This window comes from Eleutherodactylus coqui, chromosome 1 (genome assembly GCF_035609145.1).
Source record: "Eleutherodactylus coqui strain aEleCoq1 chromosome 1, aEleCoq1.hap1, whole genome shotgun sequence".
NCBI classification, from domain to species: domain Eukaryota; kingdom Metazoa; phylum Chordata; class Amphibia; order Anura; family Eleutherodactylidae; genus Eleutherodactylus; species Eleutherodactylus coqui.
In genome coordinates, this window is record NC_089837.1 from 190,204,783 (window position 1) to 190,229,308 (window position 24,526).

The 24,526-nt window shown below is 39.5% G+C and overlaps 1 protein-coding gene across 1 annotated transcript in view; it reads left to right on the top strand.

Annotated features, from left to right (window-relative positions):
• Positions 1-24,526, top strand: part of LOC136572709 (uncharacterized) — a 346,665-nt gene that overhangs the window by 94,159 nt on the left and 227,980 nt on the right. Inside the window, exons 16-28 of the mRNA XM_066573580.1 lie at positions 788-880; positions 1,089-1,300; positions 1,489-1,573; positions 2,524-2,735; positions 3,589-3,706; positions 5,438-5,563; positions 8,547-8,598; positions 13,068-13,128; positions 17,423-17,643; positions 18,190-18,368; positions 18,710-18,823; positions 18,911-19,086; positions 23,943-24,033. Coding sequence (XP_066429677.1) covers positions 788-880; positions 1,089-1,300; positions 1,489-1,573; positions 2,524-2,735; positions 3,589-3,706; positions 5,438-5,563; positions 8,547-8,598; positions 13,068-13,128; positions 17,423-17,643; positions 18,190-18,368; positions 18,710-18,823; positions 18,911-19,086; positions 23,943-24,033 — 1,740 coding nt within the window. The remainder of the gene's footprint in view (positions 1-787; positions 881-1,088; positions 1,301-1,488; positions 1,574-2,523; positions 2,736-3,588; positions 3,707-5,437; positions 5,564-8,546; positions 8,599-13,067; positions 13,129-17,422; positions 17,644-18,189; positions 18,369-18,709; positions 18,824-18,910; positions 19,087-23,942; positions 24,034-24,526) is intronic.

Sequence of the window (24,526 nt, forward strand, 5' to 3'; positions counted from 1 at the left end):
GGCACTTGTTTCAGTTGCTGGTATTAAAAGATCAGATGAGCAGTAGGATGGCAATCTGGAAAGATCCCAGCAAATGAGAGTAGGAAGGAGCCAGACACAACCTGTGAAAATTGCAGAGGGCGGTGTTTAGGGAAAAGGAGAACTTTCCATATTTTGAAGGGAAACTGGGATTATGATTGGGATCATAGAGCCTTTAGAGTCAATGAGAGAAAAGCCAGTCTGTTGGGAGCGTATGGTTTGAAGCGTTTTTTTTAATACTGAATATGACTTCAAGAACAATGCTTTGGGAAGAGAATCGGGTCCAAGGAAGTGAGGAAAGCGCATAATGGCATACATCCTGAGCAAGGCAGATCCACAGCTTAGCTTGATGGTTATGGAATAGGTCAAGGACACAGGCATGTGCTGCAGCTGAGTAGTATAAGTTTGGCAGGCCAACCCCACCATCATCTTTGGAGTGCACAAGAATTGTTCTTCTGAACAGAGGGTGCCTAGAGGACCAGGTTTCAAGATTTGTGATGATTCTGGACAGTAGGATGAGGAAATTATCTTGAAAAAGTTGGCAAAGATCGTGGGGATTTTGATGCCCAAATATGACAAACCTGCAGGGGACCACATGAATGGGAATTAGATTTGGGTGTTATGACCAAGCATGGAGGAGATATTTTTAAAGTGTTATATCTCCCGTTTTCATCAGTACATTGTCCTGGAATTAATTGTTTTGTTGCATTGTGACTGATGTGATAAACATATTCCTGTGTTATATTTAGTGCAGTCTTGTTTTTTTCAGGGTGAGCCAGCTTTACCAAAAAACATGCCACCTGTAGTGGGAGCTATTGTCTGGTCAAGGAAGTTAATGTCAAGGATTGAGAACATCATGAAGGTAAGAGAATACGGTATCTGTTTTCAATTTTCTTGCCATATTTTCTTAAATGGTTCCTTATAAAACAAAACACATGAAAGATTCTAATGCAATTCATATACATGTATGCAATTTTAAACTTCATTAATACAGTGTGTCTTTAATATGAATAATAGATAGTTGTCAGTGTTGTGTTTGTGGGATTACTTTACTCTGTTCGTTTTTTAAGGCCTTTAAAGATGTAAGAATTGTATCTACAAGCCCAACCTATTCAGATACTGTCAAGCTATACAACAGAATAGCTTCTGCCTTGGTGTCTTATGAAGACATGTGGTATCAGAAGTGGAAGTCACAGATAGAGAAAGGTCTGAATGGACTTAATTTGACCTTACTTGTCCGAGAACCTGTTACACAGCAGCTTATGGTGAACACAGATATGAGGTAAGTATCACAATCTATCTACTGCATTAAATTTGCTGTATAATAATTGTATTACTATGCACTGCATGAGTAGATTGTTTCCATTGACAGTGACTTTCTTCACTTATTTATATGGAATTAGTTAATTAGTAGTCTATGTACTGTTTCTATAAGTCATTCAAACTAAATAGCATATTTATTTATACTAGAATGCTTCAACTGATTGAAGAAACAAAGTGGATGTCAAGACTCGGAATTCGTGTTCCAGAAACAGCTCTGCTGGTATTACATCAGGTACACAATTACTGCAATTCAGCATGTTATTACCAGCATGTCATATAGATGAGAGGAATTAGCTACTGCACATTTTAGTAGTTGAACTGACCGTTTGACTGGAAATTAGGCTTGAATATAGCCATCTTAGTCAACATCATGCTCCTACAAAGTTATGCAGAAACATGTCTACTGTATAACTTAGCTTTTTCTAGTATGTATTACAATCATGGTTTTATGGTACTTTGTGTAAGTGGTCCCATACACATAAGAGAATAGTCACTTGAATCTGCCAATTTCAGTGGGACCAGCCAACTATTTTATGTGTATGGAGGCCTCTCAACTCTCCTCTCACCGATGATATTGTGGGAAAGAAGAATCGAGCATGTTGAATCGCAATCATGGTATTATGGGACTTTGTTTAAAGTACACATAAGACAATAGTCAGTCAAACCTGCCAACTTCGATAGGACTGGCCAACTATCTTTAACTCTCTCCTCACAGATGATGCAGAGAAAGAAAGATCATGCATGTTGAACTTCAACATCCGATCCTCTTTCTTTCAAAGGAGAGGCATATGTCAGCAGCTTACTTCCTTTTGCTCATTGACTATACAGAAGAGGGAGAAATGGTTGTTGGCAAAATGAGCATTCAACTGACAAGTGTTGAAGGTGTATCGCACCTTAGGTGATGCACTAAAAAGATCAATTGTTTTGCAATTTAAAGAAGTTAAACGTTAAATTGCTTTTAACGTGGGTAACGTTTACTGCATATTGTTTATGAAACAATGCATGATCAGTCAACTCTACACAGGGAACAGTGAACAGGACAACCCATGTTGTTGAGCATGTGAGGGTCTTAGCGGTTGAACCATCACTGATCATTTCATGGCATAATTGGTGATGGTGATTTATGGCATATGAAATCAATATTGTCATCAAAGTAATATTGTTATTGATTATCTATTAAAGGCAGAAAAATTAAAAATGTATAGAAGCAATTTAGAAGATATTGTCAAGGAATATGGAAAAATTCAACAAGCGATACCTGAGAACTTTGCGGTATTATTCTCTGTCTATCTGGAGCAAGTAAATCATCAGTTTCAGCCAGGTCTGTCTACTTTATCATGGAATAGTGTCAACATAGAGGGATTTCTCCACCAGACCAGTGCTGCTGTGAAACGGTAAATACCTGTGATTAGAGTCTTACTGGCTTCCTGGGATATTGAACCTTTAAGGTGCACCACAATGGTAGATGTAAATTGAACCTTATAGTCATATGCTATGAGCCATATAAACTGAGGTTATTTGCTCATTGGACACGGGACTCTAAATTTGGGGATGCGAATTTCATACTCACCAGCCTCCACATTGCCTTGTTGCTAGCCCACAAAGCCAGCTCTCAGTCCATTGAGTAAACCCCTTCTCTTTACTGCATGCGTACCCAAACACTGTCCGTAATCAGTACATAACAAGAATATAACAATCAATGTAATTTAAAAAACAGAGCAGTTCTGTGAGACTTCAAAGTGTCATTGGAGGCATATCAGAAGCTTTTCTGAAATGACAATAATAATTTAAAGAATTGCTTAAGAAGGTACATTTTAAAATTAGTTTTAGTTTATAATTAGAGATGAGCAAACCTACTCGTTTCGAGTAATTACTCGATCGAGCACCGCGATTTTCGAGTACTTCCGTACTCGGGTGAAAAGATTCGGGGGGCGCTGGGGGGCGGGGTGAGGCGTGGTGGAGCAGGGGGTAGCAGCGGGGAACAGGGGGGAGCCCTCTCTCTCTCCCTCCCCCCCCCACTCCCCGCTGTAACCCCCCACTCACCCACGGGGCCCCCCGAATCTTTTCGCCCGAGTACGGGGCATGGCCGAGTATGCTCGCTCATCTCTATTTATAATGTAAAATAACACTAGTTAAACAAAATTCTCATTTGTAATCCACAGTTTTCTTTCTTCTCATAGATTACAAACTTGTGTTGCTAAATAATTATCATATGTCACCCATATTTTCTTTTGTTTTTTTCCATAGGTTACAAGATATCGTTTCTAAAGTTACCGAAATTAAGGACTTGATGATTGAAAAGACGCTTGAAGAAATATCTTCTTTTGACATGATTCCAATGGATGAATTTACAAGTGGACCAAAAGTATAATATTGCAAACTATTATCAAACTGGTTACATAGTAAAATAGTATGTTAGGTTGAAATTGAATATGTCCATTATCCTGTACTGCTGATCCAGATGAAATTAAAAACTCCATGAGGTAAAAGCCAATTTTCCCTATTTCAGGGGAGAAAATTCCCCCCTAACTCCAAATCTAGCTGTCAGAGTAAAGGCTTTACCAAGGGAGCTCAGGTAGGCTATAGCACTACATGCATTCCCCCTTGCAGAGCAGCGACATGCAGCTGCTGTCAGAAGTGCCATGGGTCCAGAAAGCTGCGGGACTAGGAGACCGGTCTCCAACATGAAGTTAGTGAAGTTCGTGTTTGCACACTATAGAGACTATAACAGACGAGTTTGAAATAGGGGAGTACGTCCTCAAGAGGACTGTAGTTATTGGGAAGTGTGAGGCTCCTAGTTACTACAATGAAGATGTTTGGCTATGAGAGAGTTTCAAGTGCCGTGCCTCACTGAAGGTTCCCCTAATATGTATATGCAGAGTGTAATGTGGCAGCAGGCCACCTAGCATAAAGTGAATGTTCAAGAGAAGGTGGCAGAGCAAAGTAGGCCTGGGTGAGAGAGATGTCTATGATGTCTGTGTTTCTAGTGAAAAGACGCAACCGTTATGAGGCAGGTTAAAAAGACAGGACTGTTGCTTTAAGAGGAACAATATAGGGCATAGAGTTATCTCATGTTATGCAATATTAAAAATGCCAGTGCATTCCTATGGAGTGTATCAGTTAGATATAAATTGGGCCTTAAATAGTGATGAGCGAGCATACTCGCTAAGGGCAATTACTCGATCGAGCATTGCCTTTAGCGAGTACCTGCCCGCTCGGGAGCAAAGATTCGGCTGCCGGCGGCGGGCAGGGAGCTGCGGGGGAGAGCGGGAAGGAACGGAGGGGAGATCTCCCTCTCCTCCCCCCCCCCCCCCGCTTTCCCCTGCTGACTGCCGCAACTCACCTGTCACCCGCACCGACAGCCGAACCTTTTCTCCCGAGCGGGGAGATACTCACTAAGGACAATGCTCGATCGAGCAATTGTCTTTAGCGAGTATGCTTGCTCATCTCTAGCCTTAAAGTCACATAATATGAGCCATATAAACTGAGGTTATTTGCTCATAGGACAGGGGACTCTGAAGTTGGGGATGCAACTTTCATACTCAGCCTCCCCATTGCCTTGTTGCTAGCACACAAAGCTAGTTCTCAGTCCATTGAGTGGACCCCTTCTCTTTACTGCATGCGTACCCAAACACCGTCCATAATGAGTACATAATAAGAATATAACAATCAATGCCTTTGTAAAGTAAAGTTTATTTTTATTAAAAAAAATACATATGCTGCCTCTGCCCCCATCTGTCACCGCCACGCCATACACAACACCACCACCAGGTTCAGATAGACAAGGTACCATAAACTTTAGGAGCCAGCTGCAACACTCCTAGAGCCAATTGTCTACAATGGTAGCAGAGGCTATTTTGTAAGAACATTAGACATCTGGCAACAAGCAAGTATTAGCATAGGATGCTGTATGTGTGAAAGTATTGCATTACACATGACAGTTACAAATGTTATATTTTTGTTGTGTGGCTGTTATTTAAAAAAATTTGAAACAAATCATGTGCAATATTTGCTGTCTGGATAATCTCAATAGAAAACTGTAGAATGTTAAATTAGTTACAAGTACTTACTTGTCTCTTTGGTCTCATCTTTGCAGAGTCCTGATGAGTTTTTGCGGTTTATGCAGAAATATTTAATGGAAAAAAAACCTCAGATACAAGACATGGCAATCCTCATTAAAAATGGATTTGAATATATCTTAAAAGTGCTAAAGAAATTTCAGGTAATTTTTTTAATTGCCCTGCCATGATAAAATTGCAGGGGTGTCATGGCAGCCCGGGGCCTTATGAAGGCCCTTAGGGCTGCCATAATTGTTTGCGTATTAAGACGTGCCTGTAGCACTTCTTTAATAGGTAGCTTCACTGGCGTAACTATAGGGGATGCAGGGGTTGCAGTTGCACCTGGGCCCAGGAGCTTTAGGGGGCCCATAAGGCCTCTCTTCTCCATATAGGGCGCCCTGTACTATGAATACAGCATTATAGTTAGGGGCCCTGTTACAGGTTTTGCATTGGGGCCCGGGAGCTTCAAGTTACACCTCTGTGTTAAGGGGTTAAGAGAAGTTGGGGGACTCCAAGATAAACTTTTGAATCCGGGCCCATGAGCCTTTAGCTACGCCCCTGGGTAGCTTTTAGGTATTATATAGGTATTGCATAATACTGTACACGCAAACAAACAATTGCAAGATCAAATCTATAGGGACTAAAACAAGTAAAGCAAAGACTTTTTTAATTATCACAAAAAATAAAAAAATCTGAAAAGTAAAAAAAAAACCTTTACCCAGTTATTGTATAAAAAGATAAGTGCCGTAAATGAAAATTTAAAAAACAATTGGTATAGCTATAAAGGTCGAGTTTATTAAAATGTCACATTATTAATCCTGCATAGTGAATTTTGTAAAAAAAATGCACAATTCTAGAATTGCTCTTTATTGGCCACATGTCTCCAAGAAAATAATAAATAAGAAGATATTAAAAAGTCATATGTACCTCAAAATGGTACCAATGAAACACTACAGGTTGCCCCGCAAAAAAGATGAGCCCTCACACAGCTCTATTGATGGAAAAATAAAAAAAAGTTCTGGAAGTCTAAAGATGGTTACAGAAAGGAATTTAAAAAAAATAAAGGGATTTCTAAGTAGCACTACATACTCTAGTACTGCAGTACACGGAAGGGCCTGTAGAGGGCCAGAGACATGACTTCTGGTGTGAGGCTTAACCAAGAGGTGGAGTAGGAACCAGATAAAAAAAAACCAGTTCCTACCAAGGATAGGAGAGAGAGAGGGCCAGCACAGCATAGGAAGGCGCTGCAGGCTGCTGGCCTAAAAAGGCAAGAGTCCGACAGGGATGATGCCCCTGGACTCACCCAAGCACAGCTGAGGCTGGTGGCCTGGAAAGGCAAGAGTCCGACAGGGATGACGCCCCTGGACTCCCACCCAAGTTGGGGTGCTTACTGACATTATGGACATTGTGTGATTTGCTGTGCTGTGACGTGCTGTGGAATAAACGCTGGAAGGAGCAAGACCAAGAGATACGCTATTCCTGAGTCGTGTTTTACCCATGTGGTGCACCATTTCTGGTACGAGAGGTCAGTGATCCCGAGGCAAGAGTATCCCCCTTGCTACAATACAAAAAAAAGTAATAATGTGACCTAGATGTAGGCGCTCATAAAAAGGTTAAACACCGAGTTTGTGGCCATACTGCAAAAAAATAAAGTGCTATTTAGGCCTCGTTCACATGGGCGACACGACATCGCTGCGATATGCGAATAAGTCACAGCAATATAGCATTGCTGGTCTGTGCGATATCGCCGGGACTTTGTAGTGTTACAAAGTCACATGTGGTGCTACAAAGTCGCGTGACTTTGTCGCTCCACATGCAAGGTTTTTCGGGGGAGGCTTGAAATTTAAGCCCTTCCCCGAAAATAAGCCGTAGCTGAAGAAGAAAAAAAAAATACACATACATCACCTGTCTCGTACTGTCAGCCTGGCCGCATCTTCTCCCCAGGTCCCTGGCAGTGATCTTCTACTCTTCTGGCCAGGGATTCAAAAATCCCCGCCTCCTTGAACCGCTGGCTGTGATTCACTGACGCTTAGCCAATTTACAGTCAGCGCTCGATGAATGGCAGTGATTGAACCAATCACAGCCATTCATCGAGTGCTGGCTGTGATTGGCTAAGCGTCAGCCAATCACAGCCAGCACTTGATGAATGGCTGTGATCTGTTCAATCACTGCCATTCATCGAGGATTTCCTACTGTCAAAGTTGCAGCGCACCGCACGAAAATCACGTTTTCATGCGATGCAACAGTGAGGAAGGCTCCATAGGGAAACATGGACTACAAAACCTCACGAGTCGCATGCATACAGCGGGACCCTTAAGGTTTTTATGTCGTTTTGTAGTCACTCAACTTTGTACCACCACATGCGACTCTGTAGCGCTACAAAATCGCAGTATCACCGTGATAAGTCGAGGCCTTAATAGGACTTTCTAATGTCAAAATTGCATCACATAGTATGAAAATCACAAGTTCGTGCTATGCAATGTGAGAAAGTAGCAGCCTCCATAAAGAAATATGGGCTACAGAAAATAGCAAATCACGGCTGTATTCTTGCAATGCAGAAGACTACAAAACATTGCTTGTGTGGACGAGCCCATAGGATAGCATAGGCTCTACATTCATGAGATTTGTTGCACTGTCTCATCGCTACAAAATTGCGTGACAAAATCGCCAGTGCGGATACAGCCTCAAGGTGGTTTCATGGGGGCAAGAAAAATGTACGGTTTTGTCGCGAATTTCGCCTGCTGCGATAGTTTAAAAGCAGATTATGAAATGAATGATTGTCAATGGTTTCTTTCCCACTTGCGATGTTTTCACTGGAGATAAAAAAATCGTGGTATGTTCTATCTTTCTGCGTTTTGTGATTTATTTATTTTTTTATTCTCTCATTGTATTCTATGGAGCCTGCATTTTATCACATCGCAATGCTGCAAACACGCGTTGCTAAGCAATGCAATTGTAAGTTTAGAAACCCCATTGACTTTTGCGATAAAAAACGCATGATTTTATCGCAGTGGCAGCGATGCAATGTGAGATTATTGTCTCAAAAAAGCATCGCTGATGCTCACAAAACACAGTGAATAAAAGATACGATTTTGCAGCAATTTTCCTGCGGCAAAAATGTGATCGCCCGTGTGGAATTACCCTCAGGCACATGGGAAATGTGTGAAGTATGATAAAAAAAAACATTTTAGGCCATATGGTGATTAAAGACCTTCACAGTGTTGCTTGTGCTCTGGATATGTATTGCGTCCAGCCTATTGTACATTGGAACAAGGAGTGCATGGATTTATTCTACTCTGTATTGTACTTGTTTCACTATGTCTGCTGTATTTCTTCTGTGTTGTCTTCATCCTGTCTTGTGATCGTATGTATTTTTACTAAATTGTGTTCCAGGAGTCTACTCCAGAAAACAGTAGGCCATCTGGCCATGTGAGGAATATACCTTCTAAATCTTCAGCTAAAAAAGCTTCATGTAAATCTCAGATACCATCTATGGATGATTCCTGTAAAGAGTACCCTGAAGAAATTACCAGTCGAGTCCTGGGTATGTTTCACTTTTTTTTTCTTAGGAATACATTATAATAATGAAATAACATTTTTTATTAGATATTCCATCATGACAGAAATCAGTAGCTCTTGCATACTGTTGCTGACTACTGTCTCTATTTCTGAAGTTGTTCCGAGGTCACAGTAGCATAATTTCATTGCGTATTATGTCCGCATAACAGTCTGTGAATGGAGTCAATGACAATAGATTGATTTTTATTGATTCATTCACACTTGTGTATATTCAGTGCGTATAATTTGCATGTAAAAAAAAAACAGCATTTTCTGTTTTACCATGTATTATGCGTGATAGAGCCATATTGTTCTCTATTGGTGCGTATGAAGACACTGTACATACTCCATTACATAGCATATGTGCAGCGCTTTATATGCATATTACTAGGAAACAATAAAAGGAAAGTTAAAAAAAAGAAGAAACCAGAGAGTAAGTGCATGATAGCATACGTGAGATACACTGTCATGTGCAAGTATACGCAATCACAGTTGTGGTGCTGCGCAGCTTCACAGACCGGTAAATGCTACGTTTTATATGCAGTGTTTTACCATACGCTTGTGTGAGCTTGGCCTCATGCTGATAGCTGGGTCGGCTTAAAAAGATTGTTCGGGACTTTAACAATGATGGTCTATCTTTAGAATATGCCATCAATGGAAGTCCGACTCTTGTCAACCCCAGCAATCAGCTGTTTGAACGGGGCCACAGTTTTCTACTGAGTTCATGACCCCTTCATAGCTTATCAGGCACAGATCTGTACTTGTAGTAGTGTTTATTCCTGGTATTACAGCTTAAAGTACTACAGCTTCGCCCATTGAAATGAATCTTACAAAACGTACAGTGCACTGCCTAGTCAAACTACTAACGACCACTTGTCTGTTTGGATGTGTGTTTGTGTGTGTGTGTGCTTCTCATGCTCCGCCCCTGGTTACATCATCGCTCTGTCACGTGGTGATGTCATCGCATGTCCTACAGTATATATAAAACACAGAGCCTAAGTTTTTAAATAGTCTGGGGATTATGGATGAACTTGCATTTCACTTTATAAATTGAATAAATATGAGATAATACAGAAGGAAATGAGGAGAAAAGGAGTACACAACAAACCAAGCATATTAAAAGTTAGTTTTTTTATTTTCAACTGTTTATTGGATATAAAAAAAAATAACACGTTGAAATACTAAAGTTTTTTGATGTAAGACAAAGGACAAATATAGGAGATGTCTTTATACAGAAATGTATGTAATATTTGTCTTGTAATATGATAATAAAACGAAGTAAAAAAAAACACAGAGCCTGACCCACAGAAGAAAGAACAAAGTTAGGGATCTTGGAGGGGGGGGGGGGGAGAAAAATAACACAATGAGAATACAACTAAGCTGTTATTATGTCACACACAACTCAGTTGTCCTGACCGGAGACACCGACCTACCTGCACCTTACGTCACCGTCATGGGAACACCTGTGTGGGTTCAGGGATCACATAACCAGCGGCTCATCACTGTATCAGGAGCTGTGTGTGTCATATGTGGGAATCAGGATGGATGTAGTAGAGCTGTATGTCCCCAACCAATATTAATAGCCCAACCTAAGGAAAAACAGTTGATTGACCTTGAAAATCCTTTTAATAATGTTAGCTACCACAGATATAGATACCTCATACACTTAAAATAGGAGTCTTTCTACTAAAATTCTGCATTTTGCACACTGGCCACGGAGCCTAATACTAGTCTGTCACTTCCTGTTCTGTAGAGAAAATTTTGCAGCAGTCATTACCGCAACGTCACAGGCAGGATAACACTGAAAGGAAAACATCTACATGTACATAACACAGGATCCGTCATTCACTATTGGTAATCAGCTTTGACTATCTACTCCCCCCTGCACAATGACCTCTGCACAAATCACAGAGCATGCCAAGTATATACAAGTCAGTGGGTCAGCTACTATCCACTGTGTTAAGGGCCCATGAAGCAGCCTTAAAGCATATCTTCTAAATGCTCTTAATGCCGTTAAATGTAGCTCAGGCAAGATGGCAGCCCCCATAAACATGTATAGACAACAGAAGAAAAAATTATACACTCAGAAAATAAAAAAAACAATTAGAAAAATGGTTATAATTAATACCAAAAAATGTGGTCATATAGTCCCTTTAAAGTAAACCAACCTCTATAATAAGTACAGTTTGATTGGCCAGAATAAATAGTATGGAGATTGAGAAGGTAGCACTACCAGTATTGAAAAATTAGCTATAAGCCCTTTTACATGGGCTGATCAGGCATAAACATTTCTTTGAACCTTGGAGGCATGACAGTTGGCCCATGTAAATGGGCCAGCAAACAACCAAAGAATGAGGGAATGTGTGCAGAGGATGATGTACAGACGGCCTATGGAGACGAACAATTGTACTAAAGATGATTCATCTACATAGCACTGATTCTCGGACTATGTAAAACAAAAGCAAAAGAGTGTCAATAGACATGCTTGTCAATCAGCATTTTTTTTACATTAGGCTGAGAATCCACCCATGTAAAATGACTTTAAGGTTGACAAAGATGAGGGAAGAAAATTACTCTTGACAAAACCTATTTCTGTTTTCAGTTTGCAACTAGACTTTGGGTATCAGTTATGGCTCTATGATGTTATTACAAACAGATGCAAGCACACATACACACAATAGTACTGAAGCTGGCATAGAAATACAAACGTGCCCCCTCTCCTGTAAATATTTCTATTTTATCATGCATGTCAAACCACTTTGTTAGTTTGTATGGAATAGATTTAAACATATTGGAGATGTCTATCCCTTTGTTTAGAGCAGTAACAAAATACATTCCCATGTTTATTTTCACATAGAGAACTGTTTGCCTCTTTCTTCCGTCTGCTTATTTATTACTGCTAGACTGACCAGATGTTCGCTATGCAGACATAAAATGTTTGGAAAATTGGTTGTTGTGAATCTCCCCCTCTCTTTCACCATGCTGCTCCTCTCTCCCCTCCCCTCTGCCTTGCCATCCACTCTCCACTTCCTTCCCCCCTCTCCGGTGTGTGTGTGTCTGTCTGTTTTTCTCCCACCGGCACTTCTGTCTCTTCGTCTGGCACTTCAGCCAGCAGGGACGTTCTTAGTCTTGCGACGGTGAGGGAGAGAGACGTCGCAAGACTATGAACGTCGTTTAGCAACACTTGAATCTTTATAATGGCACTCGCTTAATATGGGGAACTTTGACATGGCTCGATGGGTCACTTAATGTACCCACCGCAAATATTTGGATTTTATGGCAGTGGTGAGGATTAAAGATGAGCGAGCACCCAAATGCTCGAGTCCGCGTTATTCGAGTTTTTCGTAAAATTCAACAGCTCTACTTGAGTAATGAACCCCATTGACTACAATGGGAGACTCAAGCATTTTTGTATGTGGGACGTCGGGTGCCAAGCTTTTTTTTTTTTTCTAGGTTCATTCCTCTCTCTCTCTCTCTCTCTCCTGCCTGCCAGACAAAAAATTTGCCAACGACGAACGCTGGGTCACGGCGGGGAGTGGCCAAAACAGGCACGTCACAGCGGGGAGGAGCCAAAACTGGGGCGGGGTCGAACACGGCTTGATGCTCTTCGAGTAACGAGCACCATCGAGTACGTTAATACTCGAATGAGCATCAAGCTCGGCAGAGTATGTTTGCTCAACTCTAGTGAGGATCTAAGGAGTCGAATGACACCATAATCATCTTCCTAAGATGAGGCAAAGTGCTCAAAGATCGGTGCAAGAAAAGACATGTAGGACCTATTGATATTCGATACCAACGTGTCTATTGCTGGAACCATCCTTTATTTACAGTCTTAAGGTTTGAGTTTTTTGCTTTTGGGTAAGAAATGTGATGATTTGTATAAAGAAGACTCTATTCTGAGATCCACAGACTTTTATAAAACTGCTGTCTTTCTTTTTTCAGAGTCAATTAGTGATCAACTTTATCAAGCTGTGTACACTTGTATTTTGGGTTCTTTACTCATCCTAACGCAGTTAGCAGGAAGTGACATAGAGTGTATTGCAAGAGGCCTCTTCAATTTAATAAATAAGGCACCAGATGGACCTAACACCCAACAGAGTAAACATCTAGTTAATGAACATATGCTTAAAAATATGCTTTTCAGATCTAGAATTCAAACACAGAAGTTAAGGTAAGTTGAATTATATGACATATGCCATAAAGTTGACTGTAGCATGTATTGCCGGTAGGTGAATAATTGTGTAAGCAATAATTTTAATTAGATGGACACTAAACATAGAAATAAATGAGGGTAAAAACAGAAATAAAATGCTTAAAGGTATTGTCCATCACCAATCTACAGCAACCAAGATCAGGAATCTGTAGTCAATGACAAAGCAAAGGCAATATATTTTATTCCTGAACTCTACCATATGCTATGATCTGCATGCTAAGTCTTGTTCTTTTCTTCACTTCATGTTATTAATATTTCTGCCCTTAATTTACAATTCATTTTGTCCAGACAGTTCTAGACAACCACACTTTCCCTCTTCCCCTTTCCCCAACAATATCATTTGCTTTACCTCTTATAGAAGGAAAAGGAAGCAAACAAAATATGAATGCTTCCTTGGAGATACGCCACATGAGTGAAAGTATGCCAGAAGTATGTGCAAACCCTTGGCATTCATCCACATGCATTGCTGAGAGGTACACAAAATTGATCATTCAGCCATGAAGTGTACACAGGTGAAAATTAGCAGTGAGATGAGTCATTAGTACACTGCTACAGGATGTGGCCATTTCAAGTCAGTTAGAGCTGATTAGAGCTTTCCTAGTCTAGTAGTGGAGCAATAGGAGATCAGTTGCAAATAAGTAGATCACACAAATATCAGGCACACAAAGGTGATGCGGATTTGTTTGAATATATTTATATATATCGTATTTGTTGAAAACTTTTACTGAGCCCATTAGGCTTTCCTCTTACCATAGTAAAGAATGAAGAACACGTTTTTACTTTGATTTGCTTTGTTGATTATGTTCTGACTCAAATACAGTAGATAACTCAATTCATGTGAAAGCTGTAATATGCTGTAATGAACTGTGTACATGTGCAGTTAATCATGGGAGAAATTTAAATATAGGGGCAAGCTTACTAGTAAGAAATCACAAAATTTGCACCACATTTTTGAGGCACTTTTGGACAATTATTTAGACACATTTGACAAAGGGGCATGGCTAAATGAAAAGGGAGATCTGGCATAAATGCGCCAAATTGCACCATAATTTTTTTTTAACATGTCAAAATATGAATATTTGATATTAATTCAAATAAAGATAGAAATTATATAATTGAACAAGAAAGAATAGCACATTACATTTTAAACAACAAATAAACTGTTGTGTAATTTCCTCATGTGGAAATAGGTAAGTACAGCCTTGCTCTAGTAGGTGGTTAGTAGTAGTATTGCTCCTTTTGACAAAAACAAGTACACTACCGTTCAAAAGTTTGGGGTCACCCAAACAATTTTGTGTTTTCCATGAAAAGTAACACTTATTCACCACCATGCGTTGTGAAATGAATAGAAAATAGAGTCAAGACATTGACAAGGTTAGAAATAATGATTTGTATTTGAAATAACATTGTTTTTACATCAAACTTTGCTTTCGTCAAAGAATCCTCCTTTTGCAGCAATTACAGCATTGCACACCTTTGACATTCTAGCTGTTAATTTGTTGAGGTAAGCTTGAGAAATTGCACCCCACGCTTCTAGAAGCATCTCCCACAAGTTGGATTGGTTGGATGGGCACTTCTGGCGTACCATACGGTCAAGCTGCTCCCACAACAGCTCAATGGGGTTCAGATCTGGTGACTGCGCTGGCCACTCCATTACCGATAGAATACCAGCTGCCTGCTTCTGCTGTAAATAGTTCTTGCACAATTTGGAGGTGTGTTTAGGGTCATTGTCCTGTTGTAGGATGAAATTGGTTCCAATCAAGCGCTGTCCACTGGGTATGGCATGGCGTTGCAAAATGGAGTGATAGCCTTCCTTATTCAGAATCCCTTTTACCCTGTACAAATCTCCCACCTTACCAGCACCAAAGCAACCCCAGACCATCACATTACCTCCACCATGCTTAACAGATGGCGTCAGGCATTCTTCCAGCATCTTTTCATTTGTTCTGCGTCTCACAAACGTTCTTCTTTGTGATCCAAACACCTCAAACTTGGATTCATCCGTCCACAACACTTTTTTCCAGTCTTCCTCTGTCCAATGTCTGTGTTCTTTTGCCCATCTTAATCTTTTTCTTTTATTGGCCAGTCTCAGATATGGCTTTTTCTTTGCCACTCTGCCCTGAAGCCCAAAATCCCGCAGCCGCCTCTTCACTGTAGATGTTGACACTGGTGTTTTGCGGGTACTATTTAATGAAGATGCCAGTTGGGTACCTGTGAGGCGTCTGTTTCTCAAACTAGAGACTCTAATGTGCTTATCTTCTTGCTTAGTTGTGCAACGCGGCCTCCCACTTCTTTTTCTACTCTGGTTAGAGCCTGTTTGTGCTGTCCTCTGAAGGGAGTAGTACACACCGTTGTAGGAAATCTTCAATTTCTTAGCAATTTCTCGCATGGAATAGCCTTCATTTCTAAGAACAAGAATAGACTGTCGAGTTTCAGATGAAAGTTCTCTTTTTCTGGCCATTTTGAGCGTTTAATTGACCCCACAAATGTGATGCTCCAGAAACTCAATCTGCTCACAGGAAGGTCAGTTTTGTAGCTTCTGTAACGAGCTAGACTGTTTTCAGATGTGTGAACATGATTGCACAAGAGTTTTCTAATCATCAATTAGCCTTCTGAGCCAATGAGCAAACACATTGTACCATTAGAACACTGGAGTGATAGTTGCTGGAAATGGGCCTCTATACACCTTTGTAGATATTGCACAAAAAAACAGACATTTGCAGCTAGAATAGTCATTTACCACATTAGCAATGTATAGAGTGCATTTGTTTAAAGTTAGGACTAGTTTAAAGTTATCTTCATTGAAAAGTACAGTGCTTTTCCTTCAAAAATAAGGACATTTCAATGTGACCCCAAACTTTTGAACAGTAGTGTATGTTAGGCATTGCTTATCTTGATCTCATCATCAAACCTGCAGCAAAAATCTGCTGTGTGAACATACCCTTATTGTTATGTTTAGAGTCATTCTAATGATGCTAGGTTTATTTCTGGCTAAACTTTAGTCTTTTGACAGATGTCTCACATTAAATGTTTTTTTTTCAGGGAGATACTATTGATTGTCTATTCTCAGGATAGGTAATCCATAGTTGATTCGCTATGGTCCACCGCTCTGTACTGTGGATCAGTTATTGATGACCTATCCTGAGGATAGGTCATGAATAGTATTTCTCTGGAAACCCCTTTAACCTAAAACACCCTTTGGTACAAAGGTTATATAGTGGATTTTATGATGATGTACTGCAAATGCACTGATCCAACAGAGCAGACCCAACCCATAACATGTTCACCGCCAATTGGTTACAATTGCTAAATGTGTCTCTTGCTATCATGAGCAAATAACTATCTTTGCTGCCTCCGCCCCGGAACACATTGTTTCAAAAGTCCTGGTAATTCCGTGTTCATGTCTAAAGATGGCCATACATATTTGATAGAAGTAGGATGATGGTTGAAAAACTGCTGAGCAAATAATCACCTGGTGGCTGTTAGAATTGTTTAAACTGGCCATACAAATTCAGTGATACGGGCAACTAATGAACAAGATGTCTAGACACAAGAAAAATTATTCATATACAAACTGTTCAACCATTGGACAAAAATTTGAAACACAGTTGACTTCTTTCTAGCTGATGACAATTGGTCATTGTAAAGTTTCACCCAATGATAATTATTTCATTATTTTAGTTGAAATTGTCTATTTTCATCAAATTCACACAATGTTTTCCTCCTGAACACCTCTCATATAGATCTAGTTTGTTTAGCTTCTTTCTAAAAATTGTTTTTAAATATAAGGGTGTACTTACATTTTTCAATAAAGAAAATGGAATATTACATTTTTTTTTCACATCAATTATTGCAAAAAGAATTCTTTTTTATATTCAATTGCATCAATTTTATTTTTTACACTCTTTGAAAAATGATTAAAGATTGATATGTCCGTATCTTAAATAATAAAAAGTGCTTTACACGGGGGTGTCCTTACTTTTCAAATGACTGTATTGCAGTTAATCACAATACTTAGGTGAAATTATAATATTTGTACAACTTGTATAGTTTCTTTCTTGAAAACGAAGCCAAATTTCTCATGTAATGTTTCCCTGTGGTTTACCTGGAGTTCTAACTATATTTTATAGTCAGATTTTTTTCATTTGATTAAATGGTTGATTTTGATCACTTCACAAAATATTATTTCTATTTCATACATTATGGATTGGATTCGTAGGAAATACTCAAGATATCTTCTTTTATTTCCCAGGTTTAAGTTGTCCCTCAAGTTTCAGATACCAAATATTCTGATAGAGCCTTCTATAGACGTAGCTGAAGATGCCTTGTACCAGGTTGTTCTTTCCATCATAGATGTCAGTAGTTGTCTCTGCTTCTGGTCAGGAGAAAACAAAGGACAATCATTCCACATGCATATGGCTACAGATGAGGAGCTGCAGCACATTACACTGAAGATTTTGGAATCAATTAGAGGTAGTTTTGGATTGAGTCCTGTCACTTACACACCTTTACAGCATGTGATGTATTTGTGTGTGAGTTTAAAGGGTTAATCTGTTGTTAGTATATAAAAACAATATGTCAGCAAAATTCCAATCCTCTGGTGCATTATAAAAATCATATGTGGTTAATTCTTATAGCATATCATGAAGATAACTATCTATCAATAAAGGGGCTGTCACAGATAATTTTTGTTAAAACTGGGTTCCCCATGGCAAAAAAACAGCAAACCAGCTAATACTCAGCGTTCACTCACTGAGCTTTGTGATTGGCTGCAGCAGCCTGTTATATCCCCTACACATGCTGCTGCAGCCTGTAAACAGTAAGTTACAGAGGAGGCCTGGAGCTGCTGACAAAGGACTTGCAGGAAGTCAGGAGAGGTGAGTATTAGCTGGTTTGCCATGTTTTACCATGGGGAACCTGGTTTTAATAGAAAATATTATCTTGGACAACCCCTTTAACTATTTTAACCAATATTAAAAACTGTACATGATATCAGATATTTTGTTTTTATTTTCATAGAGCTAACTCCTGTGGTTAAGAAGCATGTATTCACTCTAAGCTCCTATGACTTCTTGTGGGAGGACAACATGTATAAACAGAGTCAGGAGTTTTTAGCTAGCAATCCAAGCCTTGCTGTAATGCACAAAGAAGTACAACATTTTCTCAAGATTGAAGACCAGATTAAGGAATACTCTGATGTAGGTATCTAATATTGTTAAACAAACATAATCTCATGATGATGTTATCTCAATTTTGTCATCTTTGCTGTAGGTTAATTTTCCATTAAAAGGATTGGGGCTAAGTGTAAACGTAAACCATTTTCAAGTAGACACAATTCTGATTATTAAGAAAGATAAAAAACGTTTGTTTGCATGCATGCTCACACAAATGTAGCAACATGTAAAAATATTGATACCCTTGTTAGTGTATAACTAAGGCTAGCATTAGTCATCTAGATTTGATAAATGCCTTTCATTCACAGCGCTGCTATTCTATTAATGCTGTACGCTATTGATACATGTTGCATTTTGTTTACTAGGTTTTGCAGTTAGGCTGTATTTCTCTTGATTATTCATTAATAAAGGAGACATTAAAAGGTTTTGTGGAAAGCTGGAAGTCTCATTATGCAACTATTTTACATCAGCGCGTAAAAGTAAGTGTACTTTCTCTACTGATCTGAAATGTAGAATATATTATTTGCACTATCAATAATAACTTTGTAATCTTCCATTTCTTTTAGAAAGAACTTTTACATGTTCTACAAAGTCGAGAAAGAGCATGGCAGCAGCTTACAATGCCAGTAGAAAGCTTGGAGCAGTTAAACTCTGTTTTGACACTACTTGAAGACCTACAAAATATGGAAAATAAAATAGATGCAGTGTACCAACCTATAGAAATTACATATGAACAACTCAGGTATACATAGAAGACACCAGTTATGTGTATATTTAAAGTATATACATAGAAGCCTGCATCAGGAATTCTGATGCATTTGACAGGAAGGTCAGCAACATATTGTGGTATTCATACCATCAAAATGGTTAACACCACAATTGTATAACTGACAGATCCCTTGTAAGTCAATGCAATCTCTTGAATGTCACTAGAATCTATTATGGCTTCTATTATAAATGGAAGCCACAATGCTAATTTGAAAAGAGCCAAGTTATGGCCCATTTACAGTAGGAGAGAGTAGGAATGACTCGAAGATATCTCTCATGACACCTATTTACATTAACAAAACAAAATAACAGATAAAATCCAGCATAGCTCATTAATTTCTCCATCCCTGCTTAAGGGGTATCGCAGTTCCTATTTTTTTCTTCCTGTGACGGATCAGATATGTATACAGGCCAACACAAGTGAGTAATTTCTTTATTGGTGTATGAAAGGGAATCCTCTTAGCAGCTGCTGTAGAAAAAGCTACACTTCTTAAAGAATGGGCTTTAAACTTGCTTATATCAATACCTGCTGTTTTCAAGTGTTCCCAGTATCAAACCTCTAATTATGTTGCAACTGGAAAGATAAAGAGGTTAGAAACACTCTGCAGCAGGTGTGCATGGATTTAAAGAGAAATCAATCTATTTGCTTAATAAGATAATTTGGAATGGTGAACAACGCACTACGACAGTGAGCCACCTTAATTATGGAGTTCCAAACTAAGGTCTCTTGAGTCCTAAAAGCAGTCCACTGTGAGATCCTATGGAACTTTTGGACATAATGTTACTTGGCGGATCTTTAGCTATCGATCTTTGGAGGGCCAAACTGGGTACACTAGAACTGGATGTTCCAATTCTTCTTCCGAGACCTACTGTAGGATTCACAAAAGGATTGAAGAAAAAGAGAAAGCACACATGTTGCCTTCCACTGAAGCTTCTGCTTTTCAAGACTCCAAGGCCCAGTATCCATGGGAAAAAATAGATTTATTAAATCCGCGCGGGTCTCCCGCACACGTGATCCGCATATAAAATTATTCATAGGATATGATTAACCATCTGCGGTTAATTAAATAGCCACGGATGGTATTTTGGTAAGTGATTTGCGGATTGCCCACGCGGGAATTAAAACGCAGCATGCTCCATTTTAACACATATCACACGCGGATGGGTTCAATTGTCCTCTATCTCAATTGATCTCCCAAATGCAAAAAAAAGACAATAGTGCATCCGCTGCGGAAATCTGCAGCAGAAATCCGTGCAGGCCATATTTTTGCCGTGGACATGAGGTCTAAGGCCTCATGTTTATGGCACACGCAGATTTTAATGCGAATATATGCGGTGTCTTCACTGTGAGTCATCGATAAACGGATTTTTCTTGCTTATGGGAGATTGCGGATTGCATTTTTTTCCACGCGGATGCACTGCAGATCATTTGCTCTGGAAAAAATCCGCAACCACACCTCCCAGCCTTTCCCCCACCTTTTTGGTGGATTTTGGTGGGTTAAAATTGATTTTAACCTTCAAATCTGCGGTGAATGCGCAAATGTATTTAAATCTCTAAGTTCCTATAGAGATGAATGGAGCCACATCCGCGATAAAATGGAGCATGCTGCGATTTATTATCTGCGCGTGGCATCTGCAAATCATTTAAAATCAAATCCACAGGTTTTAAATGAAGTGCGAATGCCCCATGCTTCTCTATGGGCGGCTTGAACTGCGGATCACCCATGCAGATTTTGCAAATCAAATCCGCCCGTGGACATTGGGCCTTACAGATTAGGGCTATGTCTTATCTACAGAATAGGGCTATGTTATAAACACAAACTTTGGCATCTGCACTGAAGTTGCCAAAACAAATAGCTCTATATCTATTTGTCCCAGTGAGAAAGAGATTTCCTGAAATAGAGATTATTCTGCATTAATGTTGACAGGAACATGATCTGTGTGGATAGGGGATTGCAAACCTGTTCACTTGACCTCACATATAGGCCGCCTGTACACGGCCGGGTCGGATCCCACTGCAAGAATTCACGCAGCGGGATGTGACCCGTGCCCCAGTACTGACCTTATACTCACCCATCCGGAGTCTTCTCCCTCTGCACTGCGATGTGCCGGCTTATTGATTATAAAAAGATGAATAGTATGATAGAAACCCAACAGAACCCATTATAGTCAAGGGGTCCATTTGGCAGGGTTGGTGTTTGTTATATGATGGATCCTGCTGCTATTATAGCACAGAAGATGGAAATGTTAACGGAGGTGTGAACTTAGCCTAACCTGCCAAATGATTCTTTGTTTGAAAATACTGGTTACTTTTACTCACCACTGAAAATATGGTGAATGTAGCTTTTTTTAAATGGGGCCTGAGTTGTATCTGCCGTTTGTCATTACTGATTTCAGCAGATTAGCGTACAAAGACTTGACTTTGTAGCTAGTGGAACAATGTCATGCACAAATGTTATCTTTTATTGGATATTTCAGAACATCATTATAAAAGAATATATTTGCTTATTATTGAGCTGACCCATTTATTGCATCTAACAACACATCTGTAATGTACAGCTTCTTTATAGTGCTAAAACGTCTCCTGGTTCTTGGACCATGAAAGCATAACTCGATGGAACCTTAAAGAGGACTTGTCACCTCTCCTGTCATGCTTGTTTTAGTAAATACTTGTATACCCTATAATATAATAATTGTGCAGCATCTTTTTTTTTATAATTCTGCATTGTGCCATTTTGCTGCTATTTCTCCTAGAAATTGTCTGCTGGGTGCTTCCGGTTGGGCAAGGAGGGGGTGGGGTGGAGGGAAGGGGTGTTGTCCCAGAGCAGTATGACAGTGTCCAATCAGTGCTCACAATATCAAACTGTGTAGGGACACACCCTTTTGCCAAGGGGAATGGTAACACCCGGGTGTCAATATATTCTTAAATTTCTAAAAGGCATAACACCAGTATGGCACAACAAAGGGTTGATAATCTACATAAAATAACAATTCTGGAGCAGAATACAAGTGTTTACTAAAAAACAGACAAGTCAGGAGGGGTAACAAGTCCTCTCTAAAGTGTATCTCTTACTGATTGCATCAGTAGGAAGGAATCTTCCAGGCTTTTATCAGAGCCTCATTTAGCCTACAGATATGATTTTAATTTAGGGTCATTTGTGAGTTGTTATTCATCTATCTTTATGCAGACACTGCTATTTTTTTACTAAAAATGGTTGGATTTTTTTTTGTGCTCTAAATCTTCATCTTGTTTAGTAACTGAACATATTGAAGCAATAGATGAGACAGAAGGAACGTGAGAGGTGGCCTTGTTTGAATGCACAGTACATTTAGAAGATAATTGGCATTACATAAGTCATGTTTAAATATGTATGTAAATGCTTTAATGCTTTGTCAGAAAGATTTTATCTACTATCTGATGACAAACTACTTTTAACCAGTGTCAACCATTTCAAGCTAGGAAGTACTTAGCTGTGTTGTTCATGAAGATTGACTAATGTCTATCAGAAATATCCCTTCCTACATTATCATCACTTTATCTCAAATATTTTCAGGTATGACACATTGAGGAAACTTAACCCGTTAAGGACCAGGCTGTTTTATACCTTAAGGACCAGACACTTTTTAGGGATTTTACCCATGTGGCGGTTTTACTATCCTATTTTATTCCTTTAGCTATCAAAATTATTTTTGCTGTGTTTTTTGCCCTATGGCTATTTTTTTATATCTTTTTCACTGACTTTTTCCCCCGTTTTTTAGTTTTATTGGGGGTTAAAAGCTAAAAGAATGATTTTATGTATGTATGTAATGATGTTTTTTTACTATCTATGTCCCCCATGACATCATAAAAGACCTCTGTAGGGACATTCTTTTTTTTTTCAATTTGGCATTTTTTCCACTGTAGCTGGGGCATCAATAGGAGCCCCAGTTACAGGGAAAAACATCCCCTGTAGTGACATTAGTCACTTGCAGAGCTGGTCAGGGTCTAGTATGACCCTGCAGCTCTGCTGTAACAGGGAATCCCGGCAGTCACGTGACCCCCGGGCTCCCGTACTGGAAGTCACACTTCCACTTTCACTTTTTAGTACACAGCGCTCATTGAGCACTGTGTACTTGGGGAAGGAGAAGACAGAAAGGGTTAAAAACCCTCCCGCCTTCTCCTCCAGGCTAACAGCTGTTACTAACAGCTGACAACCTGTCCTGCTTCTTCTGATTGATTACAGAAGCAGGGGGCTTAAAGATGCAGGCACCGTATGTTTGCAGTGTCTGGTTCTAAATGGGTTTATACTAAATATATATGTACATTAAATATGTCAAGACACTTTAGTTTACAGGGTTTCTTAAGAAGATGTTTTACATGATATTCAGTGCAAACGTATCTGAGATAACCCCTCAAATCTTAGGGTGACTACTCACTACAGTTTTTTTTTCACTGCGAAATTTGCAGCGTTTTTTTTTTCTGCAGGGGTCTATGGGACTTGTAATGTTAAAATTGCGATCGTGCAAAATCGCAATTTACCGTGAAATCGCAATTTTAACATTACAGGTCGCATAGACCCCTGCAGAAAAAAAAACGCAGCGAATTTCGCTGTGAAAAAAAACTGTAGTGGGTAGTCACCCTTAGAGAAAATTGATTTTTAGGAAGCAAAGAATGATACTTTGATACCAAAAACATTGCATGCATTTGTGTTAATTAAAACTAGACCAAAGAATTTCTTATGTGACCTACATTTTTTCAAGTAATTAGCAATTAAGTTTTTAAATATTAAGATGTGAATCTATATAGGACAGATATCTTAAAACAAAATGCACAACTATTTCTGTTTACAGGTCCTATCAGCTACGTATCCCAAGGGAAGAAGTAAATGATGTAGCAGACTTAAGGAATAAATGGGCTGAATTAATAGATCTTACTGGTGCCGTGAGTAATAACAAATATATAATGAGTCTTTATAAAGTTTATCTTTAGTCATTTTCAACTTTTATGTCCAGATGCTTAAAATGACACACTGAGCTTCTATGTAAAGGGATTATATGTAGAGATGAGCGAACGTACTCGGATAAGCACTACTCGTCCGAGTAATGTGCTTTATCCGAGTACCTCCCCGCTCATCCTGAAAGATTCGGGACGCGCTGCGGAGCGGGGAGCTGCAGGGGAGAGCGGGGAGGAACGGAGGGGAGATCTTTCTCTCCTTCTCTCCCGCCCGCTCTGCCCCGCTCCCCGCTGCGACTCACCTGTCAGCAGCGGAGCGTCCCGAATCTTTCAGGACGAGCGGCGAGATACTCGGATAAAGCAAATTACTCGGACGAGTAGTGCCTATCCGAGTACGTTCACTCATCTCTAATTATATGAGAAGAATAACAGCATGTATGCTTTCTTTTCAAAACAGCATCACTCTTGCAAAATGCAAAAT